This window comes from Struthio camelus, chromosome 4 (assembly GCF_040807025.1).
Source record: "Struthio camelus isolate bStrCam1 chromosome 4, bStrCam1.hap1, whole genome shotgun sequence".
Taxonomy (NCBI): domain Eukaryota; kingdom Metazoa; phylum Chordata; class Aves; order Struthioniformes; family Struthionidae; genus Struthio; species Struthio camelus.
Window position 1 is genome coordinate 59,227,343 of NC_090945.1, and position 26,135 is coordinate 59,253,477.

Sequence of the window (26,135 nt, forward strand, 5' to 3'; positions counted from 1 at the left end):
GCAGTGAAGTACGTTACGGAAAGAGGTTTTGCAGGCTCCATCCTTGGAGGTTTTCAGGACCCAGGTGGATAAAGAGCAGCTGGGTCTGATCTCACAGCTGCCCCTGCTTGAGCAGGAGGTTGGACAAGAGACCTCCTGAGGTCCCTTCCAACCAACCTGAATTATCCTGTGAATCTACTACAAATAAATTGATGAAGAACTGTTTAAGCTGGCAGGATATGCTAGTGACTGTGTGTGATGGTACTGTGGTTGTACCTCCTTTGGAGTTGGGGTGGATGTGGACCTTTGACGTGACCTCTTATCATTTTCATTGCTGGCTAGATCTAGACAGCTCTTAATAATGATATGAAAAGAGCACTGAAAGGGGACGTAATTGTGCGCTCCTCACTTTAAATTCTCTGCAAATAATTGTGCTGCTCCTGAGATTCAGGTGCCCTGGATCTGTGCAGCACTTTGGTGGTTTCAGCATACTTTCTGCTGTTTATAGCATGGAGGCCTAAAAGGAGAAGAAGAAGAGGTCAGTTTTGTTGCGGTCATGTCTCTTTTCTTAGAGGTTTGTTTATAAATTCAGTTTTACTCTTCATTATCTTAACCCCCCAGGGAAGGGTTGGGAGAGCCTCTGCATTCTTAATAAGCTAACTTCTATAATAATAAGGCGATATAATTACAAGCAGGCCAAAAAAAAAAGGCAGCGTAGTAACAGAACATGAAAGGGAGAGCAGTAGGTAGCTTTGAGGGAAAGAATGTGCATTTACAAAACTTCACTTCTTGCTTCTTTTAGTGCTTCCATTAGTTGAATCCTGCTAAATGGGAAATATTAAATACTTAGTGCCTGACATTTCTATAATGTCTGTGTAAGTGCTGTAGAGATACTAAGTCTTATACAGTGCATTTCCATTTAAAAGAATGAAAGCACTTTTCCAACTGTTACAGGGGAAGCTGTCAGTGAACCTTGTATTTAGACTGCATATTACTTTCAGCTATAATAGACTCCTGTGACTTGTTTGCAGCAAGCGAAGTATGAAAGTCCTGGTTTCCAAACAGTGCTCTTTGGAAACCTCTTGAACTGTGGGAAGTTCCCTATTAGGCTCCCAAATTAAGCTGGTGTATGAAAACCCCTGAACAGTCTCCGCAGCCATGATAGCCCTGAGTTTCAGTGAGACTTACTAGTGTTATTTGAAAAGTGATGCAAGGTTTTATGCCTACAGGCTGTTTGCACAAAGGACCAAAATAAAAATTAGGCATGCCTATTCCTTCTCTGTCATTTCTTGACATTTTTTGTCCTTTTCCCATGAAGGCATAACGTTGTCTGTGCGTGGAACTCCCTTGTGGTGTTTGTTCTTATAAGAAATTTGCTGAAAAATTCCCCTCTTAGTCTTGAGGACTGTGTAAGTCTGTGTAATTTAGAAGCTCTTCAAAATCTCTAACAATATAACAATAACATTTTTTGGTTTGGTATGCAATGTAAGTTGGAATAAGGATAGTAATTTTAGTTCCTTTCTTTTCCTGGAATGTCTACACTTATGCTAACATTGAAACTGATTTCCGTGAATTCCGTGTGCTCTATAGTAATTGCTGGGTAGTCTCCATTTGTGAAGATACGTCGTATGACTGTCAGAGTTACTGCTATCAGTTTGATGCACTTTGCTTGACTTGAAGCCCATAGCAGTTCCCTGAAATACGCTGGATGAGTAATATAGATTGCAAACTTTAGCACTGGAGGAATGTTTAAGTCCACACTCATTTGATTCAAATGGAGAGAAAACTATTGCTAGACATTCTTTGACCTTTAGGTGATCATGTGAGCGAATCCACAGACACAACCCACCTATTACCATTTTTCTAATGACTTAGTGTAAAAAAATAAAAAGTAGTAAATGAACTGTGTATTGCTGCTTATCGAATTAAAAGGCAATAAAGGAATGTAATTGCTTTCATTGTGCATTTATTCCATCTTGATAAAATAGGTAGGAAACAAATAATCATAACGGAAATGAGTGGTACAGCACTTTAATATACTGTATGCATGCAGATACATTATTGAAACACAACTTCATCTCCCAACTATGAATGCTTAATCTGAAAGTAATATTTGTTTTCTTAAAATTTCAATGGAATTAAGTGAGTAGGGGTGAGATATCTTTTATATAATAGTTTAAACAGAGGCTACAATCAGAGAAATTCTGTTGATGTTCTTGAAGCCAGGAGATGTCCATTACCATAATTAAACATCTCTTAGAAATACTCGTACCATGTTTTGAAAATGGATGAAAGGCCTGGGAATTGGTGTTTCAGAAAAAGGAAAAGGCTGACAGTACAAAGATCTGTGCTGTTGCTTTTAGTTTGACTCATGACTTGAGTTTTTCTGTACTTATAATGGGTTAATGCTTCTCCTTATGTATTTGTTAGCTTGCACTCTCTGCAGACATAAAAACAAAAGGTTGGTGTTTTAAATAAGGGGCTGCCTCTTTTGGTTGGCCCCAGGATACGTTTGGATATTTATGAAATGACTTAAATAGTGTTCAATATTTTATCAGTTACATCTTCACACATCTATTTCCCTATTTAATTCTAACCTTAATTTCTTTTATTTAACCACAATTAGAGCTGATAAAGCAGATGATGAAGATGATGAAGATCTAACTGTGAATAAAACATGGGTCCTTGCGCCAAAGATTCATGGTGGGGATGTGACTCATATACTGGACTCCTTACTTCAAGGATATGACAATAAACTTCGGCCAGATATTGGGGGTAAGTCCTTAAAATAATTCAGTAAATAGAAGACGTGAACCAGAGGTAACCTGAGTTTCGTCAAAAGTGGGGAAAATCTGTTTAGTAGCATTTTAAAAATGAGTGTATCAAGCTAGATTTAACAGAAATAAAATGCAACAGTTTTCTAGAACTAGTGAAAAATAATATTCTGTGCATGAATGTTCCTTATCTTGTACTTGCAATCTCCTAATGTTATGTAAAGTGTTGAATTTTTTGGAGTAGTGAGCAATATGTAGTAAGTCATTGAAAGCAATTATATTTTGCTTTGTTACTTTAAGATCTGACAGAAATAATTCTAGATATAAACCAATCAAGGTCAGTCAAAAATTTGATCCTGGATCTGTTGAAATTCATTAAAATATTACCACTAGACATTTTTGTTCTTGCTGTAGAAAATAAATTGTAAGTGCGTGTTATGATCCGATTTAGCTTCATCCAGCAATCTCCTTCCCTTACCTCAGATTTTGAAAAACTATGCAAGCAAACATTTAAAAAGATAACTGAGGACTGTATCTTTTCTAGAGGAATATAGCAAGGGTGTTACTGTAGATCAAAGTTTTCAGCCAGTTGGAAAGCAGTTTTGTCTTTCAATAGTGAAAGCATCAGTCTGAGTATAACTATTAAATGTATATATTATTTGTAAGAGTCTTGCTTTGAAAGCATGGAGTTCATGAAAACTTGGCCAACTGTTGAGTACCATATGCATTGTGGATCAAACTAGGAAAATAATTTATTCTCTCTATTTTCTGAACTGTGAAGGGAGAGGTGGAGGACATAATTGTTTCTTAAATACTTGACATTCTCTAGCAAAGAAAGGCAATGTAAGGCCATAAGCTGCTTATACGATAAACAATACTACAATCTACACTTGTCTTTCATCTATGTAGGAGAACAGAGAGATACAATCTCATACTAAGTATTTTTTTTACAAAGCTTCTGACAAATTGTTTTCTCCCCCAAATTTCTTAGTTCTGTTTTGCTGTTGACTGTTGCCTTGAAGATGTTGAATGGCAATTTTGCTCTCCCTGTCGTAACAGAGTCTCATGCAACTCCCATGAAGTTTGTCATGAGTCTTTGCCTTTAGATTCTGAATTATTGTGATCATATAGACAGCAAAAAGGGTCTTCCAGCATCTTTTCCCTTAAATTCTCCATACGTGACAGATGTATACCATTCCTCTTTTTCAGGCTACCTGATACAACAGACAGCTAAGGGATTATGAGGGAATAAACTGGCTCCACTAATGATTAGCTGCTAGGTGGGGATGAGAGAGAAGACAATTTTGTTTCTTCTCTCTCACTGTAAAGCTTAGAAATAAAGAAAGGGAAAACAGGGAAGAAGAGTTCCTTCTGACGTATAAAGTGGATTTAGAGGGGCACCGAACAATTTTACTTTAATTTTCTGGTTTTGTTGGAAATTCCTTCTGTGTTTTATGCACTGAGTCTTGATCATGCAAGAACTTTGCCTTTTTGTGAGTAACTCAGTCTACAGCTTTCTAGATTCTGCGGTTCAAGGATCAGTTTCTGAAAGTAGATGCTTTCCCCCCATCTCCCCTTCACTCCTCAATGCCTTACTTTTTTACTCATCTGGCCTTTGCTATCTGGTTCTGCCTCCATCCAACGTATTAGAACATAAGGTGTGTGCATATCATCCAGAACGATGAGAACAGGAGACGTTAGGGGATATTCACTTTGTGACCAGGAGAATAATTATTAAGACTGAGTCTCTGCTGGGTGGACAGGAAGTTGCAGACACGGGTTCCACAGGGCAGAAATTTCAGACCACATAAGAGTAACTCTCCAGCTTCAAATTCAGGTGTCACATTCAGTCCAGCTGCTCAGGAAATGCAGCAGGTACTTTATGAATGGAGAAACAATATCAGGCTGTAGTGCATTCATCTTGATCTGCTTGGATTATGTGGATAAAATCTGGTGTCATTTTCCATGTCCTCTCAGTATATGTCAGTACTTGTACAACAAGGTTATTAAACTAGGATTATAATTAGCTTTCAAAGTAATAGTATCCCATAGAATGTGTTTTTGCTGGTGAATTACAAAGCTCAGTTATAATAGCAACATTTTTGTTTTTGAACCTGGACTTCATGGATTTGAATACCAGAGCATAATTTGTTCTCTTCCCGATGTTGACACAGAGTTTCAGCATCTCAAAGTAAGAACACATGTGTCATTGTTAAACCTGCTGTTATTTGATGGAGATGATAAAGAAGTCTTCTTTCCTCTTTTTCTGGTAACTGGCCAAATGAAAGTTGAGAGGTCAGTGGCAATACTGAAATCTAATAGGAGAAAACCACATTGTGTCATTTTGTGTGTCTCGTTCAAATATTCATGAGTTTCACTGATTCCTTAATTGGTACCCCTTGCTATGTTCATTAAACTTATTAGTCTTTAACTCATTATATGTAATGTACTCTGAGATGCTTGGAGCATAAAGGCAGTATTATTAAAGTACATTCTGCTCCGTACAAAATATTACTAGTTACCATCTGGAGTCTCTTATCTGTAGTATAATCCTTTTAAATACAGATATAACCTTGTGGAGTGTTGATATATTGTTAAAATGGTATTATGGTCACTGTGAGGTTACCTTTTTGTTTCCTGAGTTTGTAAGGGCCACACTGTTTTAATTTCAGTCTTGAATCAAACAAATTGCCATTTCTAAATTTTACCTTTTAAAAGAAAGAATTCTGACTGTTTGTTATTCCATCCCTCACAACTTAGGATAGCTAATATAATTAATACCAGTCTATCTATTTACAGCACATGCTTTGTTCAGACATGGCTCATGTCCAATTTTATGTATTATATAGGTGAAAACACAACTGATTAATTAAAAAGTTTAATTAGAAATAGGGAATCATCATCACATATCCACACTTCTAATAGAGTATACAAGCAATTTCACAGTTTTTTTCAATCGACAATTTGAGGAAAGTCATCACTGATAGAATTTTTAAGAATTTGGAGGAGAGGATATTAAAGAATGAAGATGATACTCATGAACATAGAGAAATTTCTGCCTAGAGAAGTTTGGATAGTTGTAATTGCCATCTAAGCAGAGTATGGGTAGATAATTGCATCTCAGTGCACTAATGTGAAAAGTGATGTGCCCAGGGACATACAGGTGGTATTAATAAAGAGTGGACTTTAAAGAGATTGATAGAAGCTCTAACACTGAAAAGGAAGGATGTTAGATGATATTCTGTTGAACAGGTGCTCTTTGCATTGACAAAGGGCTGATTTGATTCCTAGGCAAACAGGAGAATATCAGGTAGATAGGTATATGTATTACTAAAGAATATTTCACATGAAATGAAGGAAATTAAAATACAAGAGCAACATATGTAAGAGCTTGTGTAGTGGATGTTAAAGGTAATGGGGTGTGTGCACTACACAGGAAAAGATAGAAATAGTAAGTAGTGGGGTTTGGAGTATTTGCTAAAGATTAATTTCCCTTAAATAAAAGAGTAGGAGAAGAAGAGTGGAGAGCACGGCATTTGTTTTCAGCAAAATGCTGAAAAAATTCTGTGGGGATGGAGCTGGAAGCTTGTAGACAGTTGAGGCTGAATTTTGATATTACTTTGATACCCGTATGTAGGTAATACTGTTAGATAACTGGTTGTGGGGATTGTATTCTTAGCTACTATTGCAAAGGTCTCTGTTATTTCTGCATGGGGTAGTTGCCTAATTTACTTGCTGAATACCTACTTTATCACTCAGGAGAAATACTCCTTTATGCTTCTTTTGGCAATTAATGAGGCAAGTAATGAGGATTTATAGAATATTTGCTCAAAGAAAATAAGCTTGGATTAAATTATCAGAAGTGGTTTCAGTTTAAATTAAACAGCATGATAAATAAAAAGAGATGTTATGTCTTAAACCTTCTATTCCAAAATGGACAATTTTGGTAAAGTAAGGGAACTAGTTAGTGGATTTAGATGGATTAACAAACTACTGGATAATTTGAGGATTGGAGTAGTGAAAATGGAACAATATTCATCCATAAAAAGTACAATGTTCTGCACTTTTGAACGAATAATAATAGTTTCTGTCAAGAGGTGGGTTCTTATAAATTGAAAACAAATAGATGAGGAGAGCTCTTCAACCTATCAGGCAGGGATATTTCAAAGATCAAAAGCTGAAAATTAGGCTCGGATAAATACAGGCTAAAAGGAGACACTTTGGGTAGCGACAGCAATTGCTAAAATAATTTGTCAGTGACAGCTGAATTTTTATCACTATGATTTTTCTAATCTAGAGTTAACTTTTTTCAAAATAAAGGTTTTGAACACGAAATAGGGATTCAAAATATGTCCAAAGTATGGGCAACTGGGGGTTACCCGGCATCGTTGCTACCCATCCACTCCTCATCCCTTGCTAGATGGATACCTGTCTATGCCTACCAGGAGAGACTTCTTTCTGCATCTTGGTCGTTGGTGGGAAGTTCAGCCTCGCTCTTGAATTCCAGGCACAAGGACTGCTAATTTGCAAGGCCTGTTTCTTGGGACTAGCTCCTCCTTATCTATGTGCTTGTGTTAGGTCATGCATTATACCAGCTGATTTTTTTAAAGATGAGCAGTTTAGTCTTAGCAAGAGACTAAAAGGAGGCAAAGCAGGAAACCAGAAAGTGCAAATGCTTTTATTTCTAGATTGCACTTAGCAATCTCTCACCTTCCCGATTTACTCTAGCCTTGCACATATTGTGTCTCAGTGTAAATATTAAGTGTCTATCTCTTTCTCTCCTTCTCTTTTAGAAGCTTCTGTAAGTTTATGGTACTGCTTTGTGCTTTACTCAGCTCATGTGTTAAATAGCCTTTCTCCTACTTAAAATGTTTTCATGGCTGTTACTACACTTTAAATATGAAATGAGAAGCATTAATTGTGGAAGCATCTTCTCAGACTGTCTTTCACTATTAGCTCTTTGTGGACAGTAAATGAGGAATAGTAATTATATGGATGACATATTAGTATCGAGAATATATTTCCTCCACCTTTTGTCATTTCCATGGACTCGAATCATTTCTAGTTGAAGAACACTAGTAGAATCAGTTCGTTCTTCTAATTCACACAAGTATTAGGGTCTGCACTATACAGAAGAACTAAGGTAAGACAGCAGCCCCTTCCAATCTTAAGATTTGTTTCTCATTTGGGTTAATTAAAATAACAATTTCAACAGAGCCATATTTTTCACACTCTTCACTGACTCTTAATAGCCCTAATAGTCTTACTCTTAACAGTATAAAAAAGGCAAATTGAAATCTGTGGCACATTAGAGGAGAGCCCTTGTGGCAGATCAAGTACTGTTCATTGCAAGCTGGAACTGTATAAAGCTGACACAGTCCACATTAGAAGTTGGCTCACTGACAGATCTCAAAATGTAGTTGTTAATAATGAAATGTCAGTGGTAGGGTGTCTTTAGTGGGATCTCACAGGAAATAGTCTTGATCAAGAATAATAGCATATTTAATGATTGCAGCAGTGATTTTCTGTAGTAAAATTGGCAGATGACTCAAAAGACTCTTGGAAAGGGAGAGGTCATCTTACCAGAGTAATATGTACCTTTGGTAAAGCTGGAGACACTTAAAAACAAGAGCTAATTGACAAAAAAAAAAAAAAAAGTGGGAAGAAAGCCTGTGGGTTGTATTTCAAGGTGGGAGATTCTGCACAGAAAAGCAGTGGTTTAGAGGAAGAGTTAGGTATTTTGTGTAGTACGAGTTCTTAGGCATTTTTCCCCCAGAGCATTATCCTAAGATAGATTCTGTACATTTGAAAAGGGACACGGCAAGTAGAAATCTGGAAGTATTCATGCAGCACCGATAAAACTGTTTCTAAAATGTCCAGTTCTGGTGTGCACATGTCAAGATGGATCTGGAAACAACAGAGTGAATTCAGAAGTTAATGCTGAACAGACTGTCTGTGGGTTCTGCTTGTAGTATGAGGTTTAAACTGAAGGCAAGTCTTAAAAGTGACCTTAAACCCTGTCCAAACCTCTTCATGCCCAAGGAAGAGGTTTGATAGGGGGCTAGGCAGTGCTGCAATTTGGTATTAAATAATTGACCTCAGAAAAAAACAGGATTCTTAGAACTAAGGAGGATTAAATGTTTGCTATTAACATAGGAGAAACACTGGATTCAGCATTGCTTGAGCAGAGGCAAGATAGCTTTAACCCACGCCCTTGTGTTCCAGTCTGGCACTGGTTAAGTTGTGGGGCTTTGCTGTTGCGTAGACACATAGGGTTGCAAAATCAAAGAAAGAAGGTATGTATGTGACACATCTAGCTATATGATATACAGATATATATCAAATATATAGATGTGTGTGAATATATATTTTTATATATTTATACACACACACGCACACATATTATATATTCTTTTTGTCTGGTATTTCAGTTTGTGGATCTTGTAGTCTTTCCTTTCCTTTCCCAGCCCTGCAGATGTTCAGAGCATTTGCAACTCAGGAAGTATTTATTTTTCCCCCCAGGAAATATATTAGTTTCCAGAGTCTTTTTAAACTGTGTGTGAAGCATGCTGAGGACAGAATGGTGAAAAAGCGCCTTGGTGCTCTAAGGTCGCACAGAAAGTCCTTTGCGCAGCCAGACTGGTGCATCTTGCTCTCAGGCTCAGGGTCAGCAGGGATTTGGAATTGGGAAGAATTTCCTCTCAAGAGAGAATGATGGAGAAAAGATTTCATAGGATATGCAAGAAATGTATCTTACCTGTTAATGTAGCTGGGAGGGATATTAATTATATGCCCCCACACTTTTTTTCCTGTATGTCTGTTTGTGGCACAGAGTTTAAGATTTCTGAGATTTGAAAAAGCCTGTGTTGCTTAAGACTTTAGGTTTGTTAAAGAGCACTTGGGTAATCTCCAGTTGTTTGTAGTATAAAGGCATCAGATCTGATGACCTGAGGTCCCTCTCCTATGAAATCCAAGTAGTGCCTTTTTGCTTGTATTTCCTCCCTTTTCCATCCACAGATGGACAGAGATGCTTCATTCTAGCATGTGAAGTCATGGGAGAAAGACTGGCAGATCTTTATACCACTGAGGACTAGATCATGATACATCTTCGTGTCCACACTTATTCCTATTTGTGCTCCTTTACAAGCTAAAAAAAAATTGCTTGGTAAATTGATGATTTTTAAATGCAGACCTTTCCTGCACCAAATGCTGACTTTTTTTTTTTTTCCCCTCACCTTTTTTCCCTAGAAACCAGTTAGGAGGAAGGAACTGAGTTATCCATGACACATGTATGTTGGATGTGACATTCATGAGAAGTCACTAATAATTAGTTTGTTTCTCTAAATGTACTGCATTATATGAAGTCTTTCAAATGGCTGACATAAATTAATTGTTTAGAGTGGTTTAATTTTTTTTTTTAAATGGAAATATTTAACTTTTAAATGATTTTAATTTGAACTTTTTGGTGTGTGAAGCAGTGTATTGATCAAGCTGATAAAAGGACATTAATAATCCTTAGGTGTGGTATAATTGCATGAATTGAAGAAATCTGTGACTGAAAGTTATTTTATTTTTGTTACACATCTTCAAATAGGAATCGACAGAAAGCACTGCATATTGATCCTTTGCAGTTGATAAATACTTTTGCTCCCAGGCCTCATAGTTTCTTATATAACCAACTTTTTTCCAAATACTTTATTTGTTCTACTTATAAATCATTTTTTATGTTGGAAGATACTTTTTTTTTTTGCATTTTTATGGCTTTGTGTTCACAAAACATAGATGGGAGTTTCATTAAGAAGTAAAAGATTTATCTTTATAATTGTAATTTAGTTTATATGGAATAAGAGAGCCAAGTTATATATGATTCTTTGCCAAATGAACAGACAACAGACCACAGACTTAATTTTTCTGAATATAATTAAAAAAAATTGGATTTATTTTTGTTTTTAATAGATAGGTTAAATAACCCTAACACTGTAAAGAGTTGATTAAAAATGTAATTATTATGGTTACTGTTTTGTTTAGTGAGAACTACGGTAATTGAAACAGATGTCTATGTTAACAGCATTGGCCCGGTTGACCCAATCAATATGGTAAGTTCTGATTATTGACTGAAAACATTGTCTAAAAGATGCTGTGGGTTAATGTTATGAGGAAATTCTACTCTTGCTCAAATAAGCTTCTTTAATAATTTGTTACTGCGTATACCTGTATGGTTGAATATAAGCATTACGGAAACATTTTAGACTCTGCTTGAAATTGTAATTTTTTTTCTTTGTATTTCTTCAGAAAAATTGCAGCACTGTGAGCGCACTGTATCAGGTCCTTATTTTGGTTCATGTTGAACATTGTCACTATGCTTGTTTACACTTGCTTTATCTCTGGCCCAGTATATAGTTTTTCCTAGACCTGCTCTTCAGAGATTAAGAAAAATAGCAATTGACCTCATGTTTGTGAAAAGAGCTATTTTCAGTGTAGTCATTCTTTTATTAGTTTGTAGGAAACAAAATTTGAAATTATCACTTTTGATCTCTTTTTTCCATCTCATATTTAGTCTTAGGGGGTCCACTTCTGAGAGTACGTGCATTCCTCAGCTGGTTTCTTCAGCAGTGAAGTAGTGCCCCTTCTGATCTCAAAGCAAGCATGTTAATATGCAGGAGTTTGGAATCGGACCCATCTATTTGGCACAAATATTGAAGTAACAGCACTTAAAATGAAGCTGAGTCTCCGACGTTTTCTTGAATTACTTAAATTATTTTCTGTAAAAAAAAGTGCAGTGTCTGAAACAGTGGTGTTGAAGGCTTTACAAAGTCTTTGTTGCATGACTTCTCCTGATGAGTGGTGCCTGGCATTGGCTGCAGCTCCTGCTGAGAGATCACGAGCTGAAGGACTGAGCCTGTGCCTGTGCCTGGGCCTTGAGCTCAGCTCCCTCCTGCCTTTTTCCTTTTCCACCTCCTTCCAGGGGTGCTCGCTTTTGCATGTGTGGCAACTGGGGATTTCTGTCAAATCAGATGCTGAAGTATGACAGAGTAGGTAGCTTCTAAGCATTTAGCAAAGCCACATTAATTCTAAGTGATTATTAAGGATCTTGTGATTTGCACATAATGTGTCATCAAGCTCATTGTGAATATAAACTTTCTGATGTGGAACCAAACAGAAAAGGCCTGTGGCACTTAGATACTAGGGATTATGGCACTGAAAGTAGATGATACTGATATGTGGCAAGGGATATTCAGTGTAACAGTCTAACGAGCCTGGGGTTATCATTAGCAGCGGCTGTGGCAGGGGAGCCCACAGGTCTGGCCAGCACACTATGTAAAGAACTGAAAGAAGGAGCAGAAGAGCAAAGCATTGGGGGAAACTTTTCCCTTGTCCCTATCCAGTATAAATGTTTTCTGCGGTTCCATCTGTCTTCCTGTTGCAGTCTTGCTCTTTCTGTCCATCCTCTCCTCTTCTGAAGGGATTTGTTGTGGGAACAAATTGCACAGACAGGCAGCGACTTATAAGGCATAGAAGGCTTCCTCTGCTGATGACCCATGTCAGTGGGTCAACCTAGCACCTGCTAGGTCCTGCATGCCCTGGGACTGAAAACGGGAAGTGCTTAGAGCTCTAGTTAGAGCTCCTGATTTCTGTGAAAATACATAGTAACAATGAAGCATGTCACCACAGGATAATAAGGTAAATCCCATTGACACATGGAACTTTAAGAAGTATTCTATGTTTTTTAAAAGTTGGTAGAGAACTACTTAGCAATCTAACTTATAGTCTCAGGGCACTGTGGCCTCTAAAAAGGAGCAATTGCTTTCACTGGGCTTGGACACCAGGAACGTGGATCGTATGAACATCTAATATCACCACAGAAATGATAATTCTGTGAAAATAAATAAAGCCATATATATGCAAATAATTTTATTAAAGCTTCCAACAGAGATGTTTTTAATCTAGGAAACAACATTCTCAGCAAAAAATAATTACAGATTTGACTCTGTAAGCTCTGCTTGTGTGAGCTGTCTCATTGTGCATACGTTTTCCCTGGAGTCAGTACTGTTTGAGGTTGCTAACCAAAATTCCAAAAATTACTTTCATCTTAAGGGCTGTCCTTAGCCTTTCACTTTGTCACTTTACTTGACAACACATATATGATTCCCCATTGGATTATTCATTTGGCACATATTTTAATTCATTCTGGCACAGGATGTCCTTTTATTGTTTAGTTTGTGCCAGTGGCATGATGTAGATTTTTTTTTTTTTTTTCTGGATACAATTTGCTGTTGAAGCTCAGGGAGGCTTTAGAAGACACTCATTATGAGAGAAAACTGATTTATTTTATAATTTCAGTCTATTTTCCTCCTGCTATCTGATGGAGTCTTTTATACTTTCATAAAAGGGAGGCTTGAAGTGTACGTGTGACATTCATTAGAATTTGCCTTTGAAGGCTGCTGGGTTTTGGCTTTCAGTATTTAATTTAACAAAGATCTACCTAATATTCTAAACGATATAGACATCTCATGCATAAAAGATGCTTTCCTACAGCATGTGATCTCTCTGTGTACCCACAATTACCAGGTGTCTGAGTAAACATTTTTAACAAGCGTCCGGATCAGCAAAGTATTTAGACTCCGAATACTCATTAAGCCTACAGATTTTTCAATCTGTCCTTTAGAGCTAGCCGTGTTAGGCATCATGCAGCAGCCATATAAACTATGGCTAAGTGTGTTTTTTATGGCCAAAGCCTTGATCCCCAAGAGCTCCGGAGTGGTGTGGGGTTCTCTTTGTGGAATTCAGACCTGCGATAAATATTAGAGCCGCATATTCATCTCTGTGAGACTTAATGTAGATGCGCAAGGCTACCATTCTCTTTCCTTCCAGCCTAGGATGGAGGTAAAAAAGGCACTCTATGTTTGATGGTATGAGTAGCACAGTCCGATGTCTCTCCCCGTGTAGAAACGTTGTATGTTGATCCATGTTGTCTGTGGGCCTAATTAGCTTTCTCTGCCTTGTATTTGTTTCTTCAAAGAATACTGTTTTGTGTTATCCGTGCCCCAAGGTGTCCAAGGGATGTAGATTTCCCCTGCTACTGCCACAGTAGAATTGTGTCAGTACCTCAGGTTTGTGGTTTGACGAGACCATGCAAATGTGTAATTCAGTGGGTTGAGAGAGGCATGACAGCCCGCCAAAACATTTATACTTTCCTTTAACTAAGACAATACCTGATCTTGTAAAACTGATAGAATACTAGATCTTGTAATCTCTATTTGCTCAAAAGTCTAATTACAATGAAAGACTGCTGTCCCAAATGGGAGAAATCTGTGCGGAAAGAATACTGGATCAGTTCCTTAAGTAAGAAATAGTAGTACATTATTTTGTCAAAAATGAAGAAGAGCAAAGAGAAAAGTTTATACTTTTCCTACCCTTAAAGTCTATTTAATCGAGTTTCATATAGTAAACAATGCAGAAATACTCAAATAACAGGGAATGAAGAAAGAGTTAAAGAGGCAGATCATTTCAATAAAGATATGTGGGCATCATGATTGGTAGATAGATAAATAGCCAAATGACAGTGCTCTATCTGTCTATCTATTTCTTTTTCTGTTTATATCTGTCTATCTATGTGTGTATGGGGGTGTGTGTGTGTATGTGTGTATATATATATATATATATATATATATATTTACAGAGAGAGGGAGAGGGGAAAAAAAGGTCTGTTTTAAAATTCCTTTGCTGATTTATGTATTTTTAAGTAATAATTTAACATTTTGGAACATTATGGTATCATTGCCATTTTAGTGTGTCTGGGGAGGGATACATGTGTTTTTATTCTCTGGATATGTATGTCAGTGATGCTTTTTACTTGGCTTTTGTATTTGTTAATGGAACTCCAGACTGAAATTTCTAGGAAAAATTCCTATGACTGCACTACACTGCAGCGGTTTGGTTCCCCTGTTATTTCCAACGTTTCTGTTTCTTCTGCAGATGCTGTAGCTTCTGCCATGTGATCTTTGCTAGTTCTCCATTGAAGGCTACTGTGACAGCAAGCTGAAGGCTATACTTTGAAGCCTAGCACTATTATTTTTAATAAGGTAGCCAAACCACTAAGTCAGACGTTCACAGAACGCACGACATGCTGCTTCAGTACGCATACTGCGTGACCTGGACACTGTTGGGGTACTATTTTTCCTGTTGTACTCTACCATTTATGACTTTGATGAATGGAATGTGCCATTCATAATGATCCCCAGAGTTGTATTATCTGAAGGTACTCTGAAATCCAGTGCTGAATGACGCAAGCTCTAGCGTTTTGTAAATCAACGTACGTATCGCTCTGTTTTTGAATGATATTGTGTCCTATTAATGAATAAATAGTAAGTGGGAGATGAGGCTTAGAAAGACACAGAAATAGATACTGGAATTAGCAAGGCGGCCATGATCCCGCACACGCTGAGGCGCGTACTTCAGTTTACGTGTGCGTTGTGTTCCACTGGTGTAAGGATTTAACAAACAAAAATCCAGAACAAGAAGTGCATAAAAGGAAAAACGAATATGCACAAAGGAAACTTTTCTGTTTTAGAGAGCTGTGTTTCTAAGGGAACACAGAATCTAGCTCTGTGTAAGACCCACAAACGTAAACCCGCACTGCTACCCAAGTGCTGCAGTATACAGTAGTATTTTGGGACTGGGAGCGCGCTGCTCGACAGGGATTGTCCTGGTTTGTGAACTGCATTTGAAGCTTTTCGTGGAGGCCGGAATTCCTTTCCTTTCTGAGGAGGAAAGTACTGTTGTCTGTATGAGCTTAATGATGACATAGGTGAGAGGAAGATCATGATGCCCTTCTGCTTGTGCTCGAGAATTTATGAGGTTTCCTAAGGTTATATGGGTCTCGCATGCAAGCACTGCACGTTTTTGGAGAGTCCAGTGTGTGTATTTTACGCAGACTGGTTCCAATCTTCTTCACACAGCGGGAATACTTGCTGGTAAATGAGGAAAGAAGAACCAACCAGTTCTTGTATATTACCTGTTTCTTAGTGTACAAAGTCTTTTTTGGATTGAGCTAGACTAAAATGTTCTTTTTTTCGAATTACTCTCTTATTTTTATTAGGAGAGATAGATACCAATTATTTTGGTGCCTGTCAGTACTGAGAGTAATCAGGGTAATTGATTAGTATCAGATGAGTATTTGAGATTGGTGGTCACAGTGTTCATTTACAGCAGCTGAGTAAATATTACTTTGGTAAGCTTGAGCATTGTTTTTTCTTAGTTATGAAATACATTTAAGTGTCAAAACCCGCATCTGTTAGCATTCTGCCAGCTCTATGAACTTGAATCATACTGCACAAATACAATTTCACAGGTGTTCTGTGTTTTTCCTGAAAAAAATAGCTTAAATAGACTAATCTACCTCTTGCAAGGCAGCTAGATTGCTTAATGCTGTTGCAAAGTAGCTCTGAACTCATCGTATGCAGTTACAGGGGAACCAGCCAAGTACGAGGAATGCTCTGCTCATATTGGCTCAGCACAGCAGTTGCTATGTCACTCCTAATTTCTGTTATGATTTTGAAGGGAATGGTGAGGGCTGAGGGAAAAGGCAGCCTTTGGACAGTAGGAGAATATTGCAGTAGCTTTCTGAAACCAAACCAAATCTTTTCAGCCCACTTTTTAAGCAGCACTCAGTATTTGTTGCATTTCAGCTGCAGTTTACCAGTTGTCTCTTAATAGAAATGAAGTCAGAACAGATAGTTAGGGTTCCACCTCTCCGGCAGCGGAACATCTATGCTCTTTGTTACAAAATATGCCCTAATTTGTGTGCACTATTTAGGAATGCTATGAGCTAAGGCAGCAGTCTTTTCTGATGGTTTGCATCTAGGCATATTTATGCTATGGTGTATTCTTAAATCTTGTACCATGTATACAGAATACTGTTTTTGTATAGTCCCATTGTGTCACCGAAAGCATAGTTGGCATGGTTTCAATATAAATAAATAAAGTATATGAAATTTACTTTGACTTACCTCCCCTGACTTCAGTACAGTGTGCCAGTATATACTCTTTGAAAATCCAGTTTGTATCGGCTCAGATTTTTTAGAGATTTTTAGATTTTCCACAGCAACAGCCAAACTATCTTTAAAGGGCTTAAGGCATCCAAGTGTTCTGTATTTACGTAAGATAATTTGTTAGAGGAAAAGGCAGAAGTACTGAGTTAGGGACATAGCTGGGGCTAGGAGACGTTGCTGAAAAGCTTCCTATTTTTTATTTATGGCGAGTCTGTCAGTGTGTTGGGAGCAAGTGCACTGATTCCTGTGTTTCCAATACTTTTATCTGTTTCAGTGTTGGTGTGAATGTACTACTTAAAGCTCTTTCTGTGGCAATTCTATGCCACAGAATGTGTTCTGTGGTCACTTTCTTTTTCCTGCTCTCACTTATTTCTTGGTAGTCTAATCTGCAAATTCAACTACCATTGCATGCCAGTGGCCCTCTGTGCATCTCCTTTTCTCCAGTCTAAAATATTGACTTGCCTCGCTGGTTATCTGCTCACAGGTGTTTAGTTACGTCAATGCGCCTAAGTCAGAGGTTTAAATCTTCGACTTTGGGCACCTTCCGCTCTCTCAGATGCTTTGGATAATCATTATTCTGTCTGTCATTCAGGCTTGAAACCTAAACGTTTTCTGATGTGCTGGATTATAGGACCAGGAGCAAGGTCTCGGGTTGGAGTCTTGCAGTTTCTTATTGCAAAGCAACTTTGAGATTTTTTTTAAAATTATTTTTATTTTTTTAATCTATCCGTCAAGCCAAATGTCTTGTCTAGACAAAACCATTGTTACAATAATATATTTTTTTGTAGCCTTTCCAACTGTAGTCTTGCTCCACTCAACATCATGTAGAGAATTCCTACAAAGAGAATTTTCAGCTGTTTCTACCAAATGTTTTGCTGCCCATGCGCCTCCTCTGGCTCCTCTTTAAAGGTGGACCTCATGCATGAACTGCTTCCTTTCACTTTCAAGGCACTTCAAAGCCTACCTCCAGCCATTTTTTTCGCAGTTGCTACCAAGAAGCTAGTTTCTGCTTCAGATCTCACTAGCTTCTGTTTCCTTTCTGTCAGCTTTTCAAACTAAGTATTTTCTCCCAAGCTTCCTCCTCGCCCTTAGAGACTAAGAAACTTTCTCTAAATGCCTACAAAGCTGCTTCATTGTTTCTCATCATGTTTCCATTCAAACTTTCTTTTTCTATGGAGGTTACTGCAAATGGCTAGGCTTTTGCAGTGCTAAAATCACGACCTGAAATTCTGACTGGTATTGGATTCTGTTTCCTATTACTTACCCCCCTCACTGTCTATTCAGAGCTTGTCTTTTATCTTAAATTTAAACTGCAGGTGCTTTGCAGAGGGCTTGTTTTCTATATGTGTATCACTGACTGCCTGCACAATTTGGTTGTGATCTGGGATTATCTAAACCAAGAATAATGCTCATATGAATACCAAGTCGATATACCACATAGCACTTCACTGTTGAGGGTAAAGATACTGACCAGTGCTGAAGCTAAACCAAATGATGCTTTGCTAGTACTTTTCTCCCAAACAAAACATACTTCTTGAGCACCTGGTAGTACAGGTTATTGTTACCTACGATGCCTTTATGTCTGCTCCAAATGCTTTCTCTGTGCTTCTGCTGAGGTTGTCTCTCTTGTGTCTGCAGCTGAAACAAGCTACTTTTAATTCTTTGTCTTGTAGCTCTTACCTGCCTGTGTGTCAAATAGTTGATAAATATTTTGGAGAACATTACATTCCTTGTTATTAATTCGTAGCCTGTCATCTGTAAACTTTGTGCTACTGTATTCCAGTTGTGGGAATAATTCTGCTGCTCTAGATTTGCCCTGCATTTACAGGAAGAAAGACAAGGGATATGCTCTGGGTGCTACAGTTGCATGAGCTCATCTAGGAATTGTGCTTGGCAATAGCCAGTGCAAGTCTCCCCTGGCTCCTGCACTGCTGCGCTCCAGGGGAGAGCTGCTGCCGTTCACTGACCCCTCAATGGCTGGTGCCAGGATCTGTGCTGCAAATCTCATCTTCTGACAAAGGCTGGGCAGCTAGAGAAACTGGCGTTTTTCCTCACAGTATATGCTATGGGAAGTTAGCTTAATGAAACAGGGCTAGGGTCTAGATTTCCTTTCCTACAGCTGCATCTCCATGTTGTTTGCTCAGGAAGCAGATCCAATTTTGGGAAGAGCGTTTGCCCTAATCCCCTGTTACTCGGAGTGAATGTGCTGACAAAATAGCTATCAAGAAATGCTATGTGCTTTTTCTAGTGAGTGATTGTAACTTCCTTGCCCATTGATTTTTGGCTTTCATTACTTTTATTCTGTTGTAGTGTGTTCTTAAATTTCATTAAATCTCATATATTCTTGCTGATTATTTCACCTGCAGTTGAAAATGCGTGCTGAGGCATTTTTTGACTAGTCTGGGGCTTGTCATTCACTGATATACAGTAATTGCTGCATGAGGTTTTAGTTTTTTGAAAAACAGTGTTTTTTCCCCACAGCATTTGGTGTGTAAAGCAGAAATTAACTATCAGTGGTCAATACTATGATGAACTCAACTGTCCGCAGCTTCTCCATTCAGAAAGCCGTGTATTCGTGCCTTCATTCATGTATTCAGGTACTTATACTGATATGCTGCAAAGTGTGATATTATGTCATCTTCTCTGTTCCTTCCTAGGGGCCGATAAATAAATAGAAGCTCTTTTAGGCAGTTCTTAAAAGCTGTCCCTGCTCTTATACCTTCAGTGTTGCACACTGACATGCACAGTTGTATGACTGCCTCAGCAATCAGAAAGCTAGACTGAGAAGAGAGCTATATTCCTCCTAGGAGTGCATATCTCACAGCAGTTGCAGAGTAGAAACCAAATCCAGATAAATCTCCTGGCCGTCAGTGTTAGGATTTTGCAGCATGGCAGGAAAATCATGGAAATAAAAGACCAAACAGTAACTGTGCATGTAATCTTACATTAAAAGCAGTTAAAAGCAATTGTGCCCTACTGAAAGGTGAAACATTGTATATGAGACCTCATAACTTATTTGTAAAAGAAAATTGTAGAAAACCATGTATGCTGGAGTGATGTACGGTTTTGTCTCTGAAGTTGTTCGTGGGACCAGTTTTGGCTCCTTGAGTATCTCTAGTTACATGAAGGTAGACGTAGCTACAGAATTTATAGCTAATGGAGTTTATAAATGACTGTTCTCAGCCTTAAAGAAACTGAACTCTCAAGCCTTATCAAAATTCACTCCTAAGTTTTTAATATGTATATATTTATTTTTTGGTCTGACTTATCTTCTCCAGTTCTTTCTTCAATTTAATGTTTGTTTAGGGATAACATTGACTGAAATATTCAAGCTTTAATTTAAAAAGTAAGACAAAACTTTTCTATTGTTTTCAGTGTGGGAATGAATATAGATTATATGTGTGCCATCTACTTTCTCTCCTCATGCTTATCTCCCTTCAGAAGGCCAACATCTAAGCTGATTAAATAAAAGCAGAGATTTTGCGGAAGTGCTTAGTTAGTTTTCTAGATAATCTTTTGACTGGTGGGCAAGATTTTTTTTATAGTTTCTAATCTACATAGCTTTTAAATAAATCTGACCTTTTATTCATATTGTTGTTTTCATCTGTCACTTTGCATGTTCAAAATAACGACTGGAAAAGCACAGATGCCAAATTGTGATGTGAAGAGAGGCAGATTTCTTCTATATTGTGACAAAGTCGGTGTCTCTGTACTGCCTCACCTTCTCCAGACAATTTGCTGTATTTCCTCTCATCCTGTGCATGTGTTCTCAGATGCTGCAGTGTGATTATCTGTACAATTATAACAATCTGACTGGTTAAAAGATACTGGGAGCAGATGCTGGGCACTTCTGTTCAGTGTATTTCCTGCAACCCCCACCTCTTTACAGCTGTGGTATCATTAGTCTAATATTAGATGTAGATGCCAGAGGCATTGTGATTTGTTGGATCTTTTAGATCTCACTCCTGGATCTGTGAGTGAGCAAACTAAATGGCTTGCTAAAACAAGAAATTTAACTTCTGCTTCAGTCCCAGCCACGGGAATTAACCCTGGGTGAAGCCATAGTGGAGCCTGGAGCAGCTCAAAAATCTTTTTTAAGGGCTTTGAAAGTAGCCCGCCGAGGAGAGCAACCACATTTTAGAAGTTTTATTAGAGCAGTTATACATCAAAGATTGCAGAGCATTTTAATACTTAAAAGCATTAATGTCCAGAGGTTTTGGGGAGGGAGAAGGAAGAGGTCATACTGGGAAGATGCTGATTAATCAGCTAGTGCATGTTGCTTTACTTTGTGCTTGCCTTTTGTGGGAGACCATGCTGTTATCAGTTTTGTCTATGACTGTCTTAATTGCCTAAACCTCTTAATCATCATAGTATGTAGAGTCTTTGAAATTAAGTCACATCTCTCCATATTGAAACATACATGTTGGTAGAGTATTTTGCTTAGTTTCCCCTAAAGAAGAAGAAAGAAGAGAGTGGTAGAAATGAAGCTTTCCCTGTCTTCAGTTATTTTTCTGAAAAACTCCCTCCCATTAAATTCCAGTTTAATGAATCGGAACAGAAAACTGAATAAACTGAAGAAACCTGGGGAAAATATTAAGGACCTCTGATGGCTAAATAAGATGAAATCATGTCACACTCAGCAGCTGAACCAAGGTCAGGGGCTTGCTAAGAAACAGATTTCTGGCTTAGCTTGTTGCATTAAAAAAGCACAAAAAAAAAAAAAAAAGCTAGGACAGATCTCTGAGCAGAGATGAAATGAGATGAGGGTGTTTTTTCTCCCCTTGTCTCTGAAACTCACTTGTAATCAACTGCATTGCAGGTCTGTAGTTGAGTAATGCAAACTTTCAGCTGTTATTTTGGATTTTGATTTTTAGGACCTGTCAGTGTATTCGTGTTTACCCTCAGAAAGCTATGCTGCTTCATCCTGTTGTCAGAGAAAATGTGTTGCAGTTAACGTGGTCCAGCCAGCAATTTAGTTACTCATTACTTGCCTTCTCCACACTTTTTACTGTGGAATATCAAATCAGTTGCAAGACTGCCCAGCAAAATATCCAAGAACAAATGGTTTTCTACTTTGTGTGACTTTTTTTCATCCCTATTGATGTTATGTTGCAATTGGCATGTTATAGTTGCACTGAGAAATAGTATTGTAGAATGGTATCTGCCTCCCCTTTTTTTCACGGCTTTGTAATAATAAAGTAATAATAAAGTCTGGTGGCCCATTTTCATGTCTGACACTGATTGAACTGTACTTGTCTTTTTTGACAATAAAACCAGTCTTGAGAATTCAGGTTATTCTTGTAGAGTGACTGTTCCTACTTTATTTGAAGTAATAGGTTTTATTTATTGAATGATTTTTTTGTGGGACTATACGTCTGCTTGTCAAAATTCATGTTTAGTTCACTGCCAGACCCTTTAATGGTAATCCAAGATTAGTCACTGTGTTCCCAGCCTTTGGCATTTGTTATGATCTTTTTGAGAGGAAGGAGATGGAGGAGGATTGCAGTTATCTGTAAATAATTAGGCAGGTGGGCTCTTTATGCCAGCTGTGCAAAAGAGTTCAGTGGTCTAATCAAATGCCAAGTATGAGCTAACGTGTGCAATGGTTGTTAAACCCTGTGAGGCTAAATATGAATAAGCTCGCCTTTTCCTATGGCTGTGACTAATGTGGCCATAGATTGATTCCATTTTATTCTGCATAGCTATTTTATCATTAGTTTCATTTGAAAGAGGGAGCAGTAAACCAATTTTTATGGTTACACAGTGACATTGAGTGAGTGAAACGTTTTATAAAAGACTGGAAGGTGATAAGATTGTTTAAATTTAATTTTTTGTAAGAAAACAAGGAGAATCAAAGTAGCTGCTCAGAAATTTGTTGCACTAAAAGAACATTTTATAAGTATGGTATGCTGCTGTGCTTGCTAATATGATTTTGAAAAGAAAATAGGGCTTTTACTTATCTAGTTTTGGAAATTAAGCACTTCTAGAAAAGGTACTTGACTGCTTCAGTATGATAATTTTCCACCTCATTTTCAGCAAATTTTAGAGACCTGGATTTCTTCTTCTTATTAGGACATAGGGATTCTTTTTCAGGAGCTGGAAATTTAGAGGAATTCAATATATTAATCATTGAAATCTGTGTAGATTTCAAGTCCATTTCGAACTAGATCTTCAGAATAGATCCATCTTTCTTGATAATCCTTTAGCATAGTTTCCCTTTCAGGTTGTTGCTCTCAGGTATCGATATTGTCACAGCTGTGTGCTAGCAGACTCTCACTTTTGAGTTTCAGTTGTTCGATCGTCCTGTGTGGTAATCTGTGTAGAGGTGAATGCTCGGGATCTGTTTGCACCTCTGCCACCTGGGCTGTTTTATGAGGGTGCCTCAGTTCGGAAAGGAAGCTGATACATGCTTGTGTCCCGTTTTCACATGTCCTACACCCCTACAGTGTGAACACAAAATGTATCTGCTTGGTTGTTGCATCACATTGCACATGAGAGTGAAAGACAGTATAGATGTAATGTGCTGAAAATGTGGTTCCGTGTGAGGTGCGTTATATGAAGAATATATGTGGTGGCCTAGGGATGTATGAGGGATCCTCAAAGAAAGCGAGGTCTCCGCGAGACGTATGACAAGGAAGAGTGCTGGAGAGATGGTAGTGTCCACTAAGGCAGATATTACAAGTGGAATAAGTCCTCTTGGGAGAGAGTAGAGATGTACTGACTCTGGGCCCCTGCTTAAGAGTGGGTGAACTGCTGCTGCCACCTACAAAGAGGCTGCAAGTCCACATGTTTGAGATGGGATGAATGAGTAGCATTGTGCCTTCGAAAGTTGGATGAATGAGGGAAGAGGGAGAGGTCCAAGTACTGAAATGTCAGCTCAGAAATGGAGGACCATCCTAAGCAGATGTACGAGAGGAGGCTGGCACTTGGATATCTTATTCCACATGTTCGACAAGAAGCTTGCAAACAAATTGTTATTAATTTTGTGATAGTGAATTATTATGCATATAGATTCTGCTTGAACAGTGGCAAGTCTTTCAAGAAGGATGTTAACAGTTTCCTATTTTTTTGCTCAAGAAGTTGTTTAAACAACTTCTGTAATATGGTCATAATAAGACCTTGCGCATTTAATACTGAAAGGTAAGAGAATACAAGCATCTGGGCCTGCTGAAGCTGTTGCCTTGCTCTTCGCCTTCTGAATCATCTGTGAGCAACTCTTCTTTTCTTATCTTAATTTGTTAGCATGGATGCGTTCTATGCAACCTGAGTTTTATTACCCTGGGTGGTTTTAACTGTAATGACACTTTAATAAATTTCTTTTTTTCATACAATGCAGAGCTACTGTGAAGCGGCTGCTTAGAGCACCTTCAAACTCGGACAGTCTGCTCTCTTCCTACCTTGTCATCTGTTGATTTCACTCACTGATTTCCTTTTTTCTCCTATTTGTACTGTAAAGGCAATCATTATTCTTTCTTTTCCATTTAAGCCATTAAAACATGTCTCCTTTGTGCTGTCTTGTCTACTCATTTACACTAGAGAAAAGCAAATTTCCTTTCTGGATGGAACTACTGTAAATGAGCACAGGAAGCAGTTTTTAAGGATAAAAAAGGCCCTGAGTTTTCACAGGTGTCTTGAAGGTTGTTTACAGAAATAGAATAATCAAGGACTTTTGACCTGAAGAACCTTCTTCTATTGATGACGCTGCCTTTCAAGGAATACAAGCAGAGTATTTAGAGGCAAGTCATCTCAAAAATGCAATTTTGATTAGTCCTTTTATTCCCTCTGTCCCCTCCACTGCTTGCTTCAGATACTAGTTATTCATAATCTTTAAGAGTCAAAAGGCAGAAGAGAACAGTCCCTGTGGTAATTCAGCTGTGATACAGGAGAGAAAAGGGGGAAGCCTGCCTCTTGCCTACCTATTTCCTGAACCTGTTCTCTTTCCACCTGAAGGAGTGGGAAAATTAAGGGAGATTTAGCCAGACCTGGAATATCTGTCTTTGCACTTCCAAAGTATCAAGTGCCAAATTTCACAAACTTTCCTGCAAGATGAGTAATATTAGTTGCAGACACGAGTGAGGAGTTTGCTGCTGTGCTTTTGTCAAACCCACTCTGACTGGCACATCCTTCCCTTTTCAGTATATTTAAAGGGGGAATTGATTATCTGCACTGTGTGTGGGTTTTTTTGTTTTTTGTTTTGTTTTGTTTTTAGCCAAGTAAACTAGTGGTGACCCCGTTGGCTCCAGGCAGGCAGCAGAAGTCTGAAACACTATCTCCCTCTCTTTCCCCATCATAAATGAGAGGTCAGCGGGCAACGTGAAGCAGCCTGAGTCTGATCTGCAGCGCTTTTTGCTACAGACTGAGCTGTGAGAAGGGTTGCCAGGTTGTTCGTACGAGCTTTCGTAGGACAGCCACATAGGAAAGATCTCATCTGCCGCCACACAGAAGGATCGTTGCTATGTTGATCACAGCCATGACCTGTAACTGTGACAAACGCAGCAGAGAAGCATGGGGTTGCATCGTTCCTCTGTTTGGAGCGCAAAAGTGACTGGTTGGGTTCTTTGCAAAACTGTATTCCAATGTATCCATAATGTTTCTCTCCCTCAAGTTTTACCTTCTGTAGCTATGGCAAGAATCCTGTCATTAAAAGGCTGCATTTTTTAGTTTTGTTTTGTCACCTTTCTTTTCTGGCCATAAAAGTCTACTGAAGAAATTGGCTTTCTATCAGAACAGGCACTTCCTTAAAGCTCTAATAAGTGAGGTGGGATTTCTTTAAGGAAATTTCTTTTCTAACTATGATTACGTACCCTTTTTTATGTATGTAGGTAAATATGCATGGCAGATGGGGACAGTTAATTCCACAGGCCGTGATGTTTACTTGATGCATACTCATGAATTTTTCAAAATACGAAATTTGGCCAGTGGATGAATTCCATTATTTTTGTCAAATACAGGTGGGAAATGTTGAAGATAATTGTAGCTTTTTTATTTTCTTAAAAAGATCTCAAATTACATGTTGTGAAGTTCTAAAAAAAATACAGAAAATTTTTTTGGTTTAGTTTTCAAGAATCATAGAACCTCTATCTTAACAAACTTAGTCTAGCCCAGAAAAAAATATTAAGGTTGCATTTAACTTCTGTCTAGGTCTCCTGGAGGTGGTTCTGCTGTGTAGTGACCTCCATGGTACAGGAAGGTCCTGTCGGGTCTCCTTTTCCTTAAATAATCAATTTATGTCAGAGAGGAAGAGGTAGGGGCAGAAGCATCTGTGTGCTATTCATCTCTTGGCCTGGGATTTCTGGCTGCTAAGTGCTATTCAAATGATAAAAAAGAGAAG

The 26,135-nt window shown here is 38.2% G+C and overlaps 1 protein-coding gene across 4 annotated transcripts in view; it reads left to right on the forward strand.

Annotated features, from left to right (window-relative positions):
- Positions 1–26,135, forward strand: part of GABRG1 (gamma-aminobutyric acid type A receptor subunit gamma1) — a 75,922-nt gene that overhangs the window by 25,841 nt on the left and 23,946 nt on the right. For 3 of the 4 annotated variants that reach the window (XM_068943000.1, XM_068942998.1, XM_068942997.1), the window contains exons 2-3: positions 2,606–2,754; positions 10,782–10,849. In XM_068943000.1, coding sequence (XP_068799101.1) covers positions 2,606–2,754; positions 10,782–10,849 — 217 coding nt within the window. Of the gene's footprint in view, positions 1–2,605; positions 2,755–10,781; positions 10,850–19,285; positions 19,402–26,135 lie in introns of those variants that run through there. The other variant, XM_068942999.1, reaches the window with a different exon arrangement.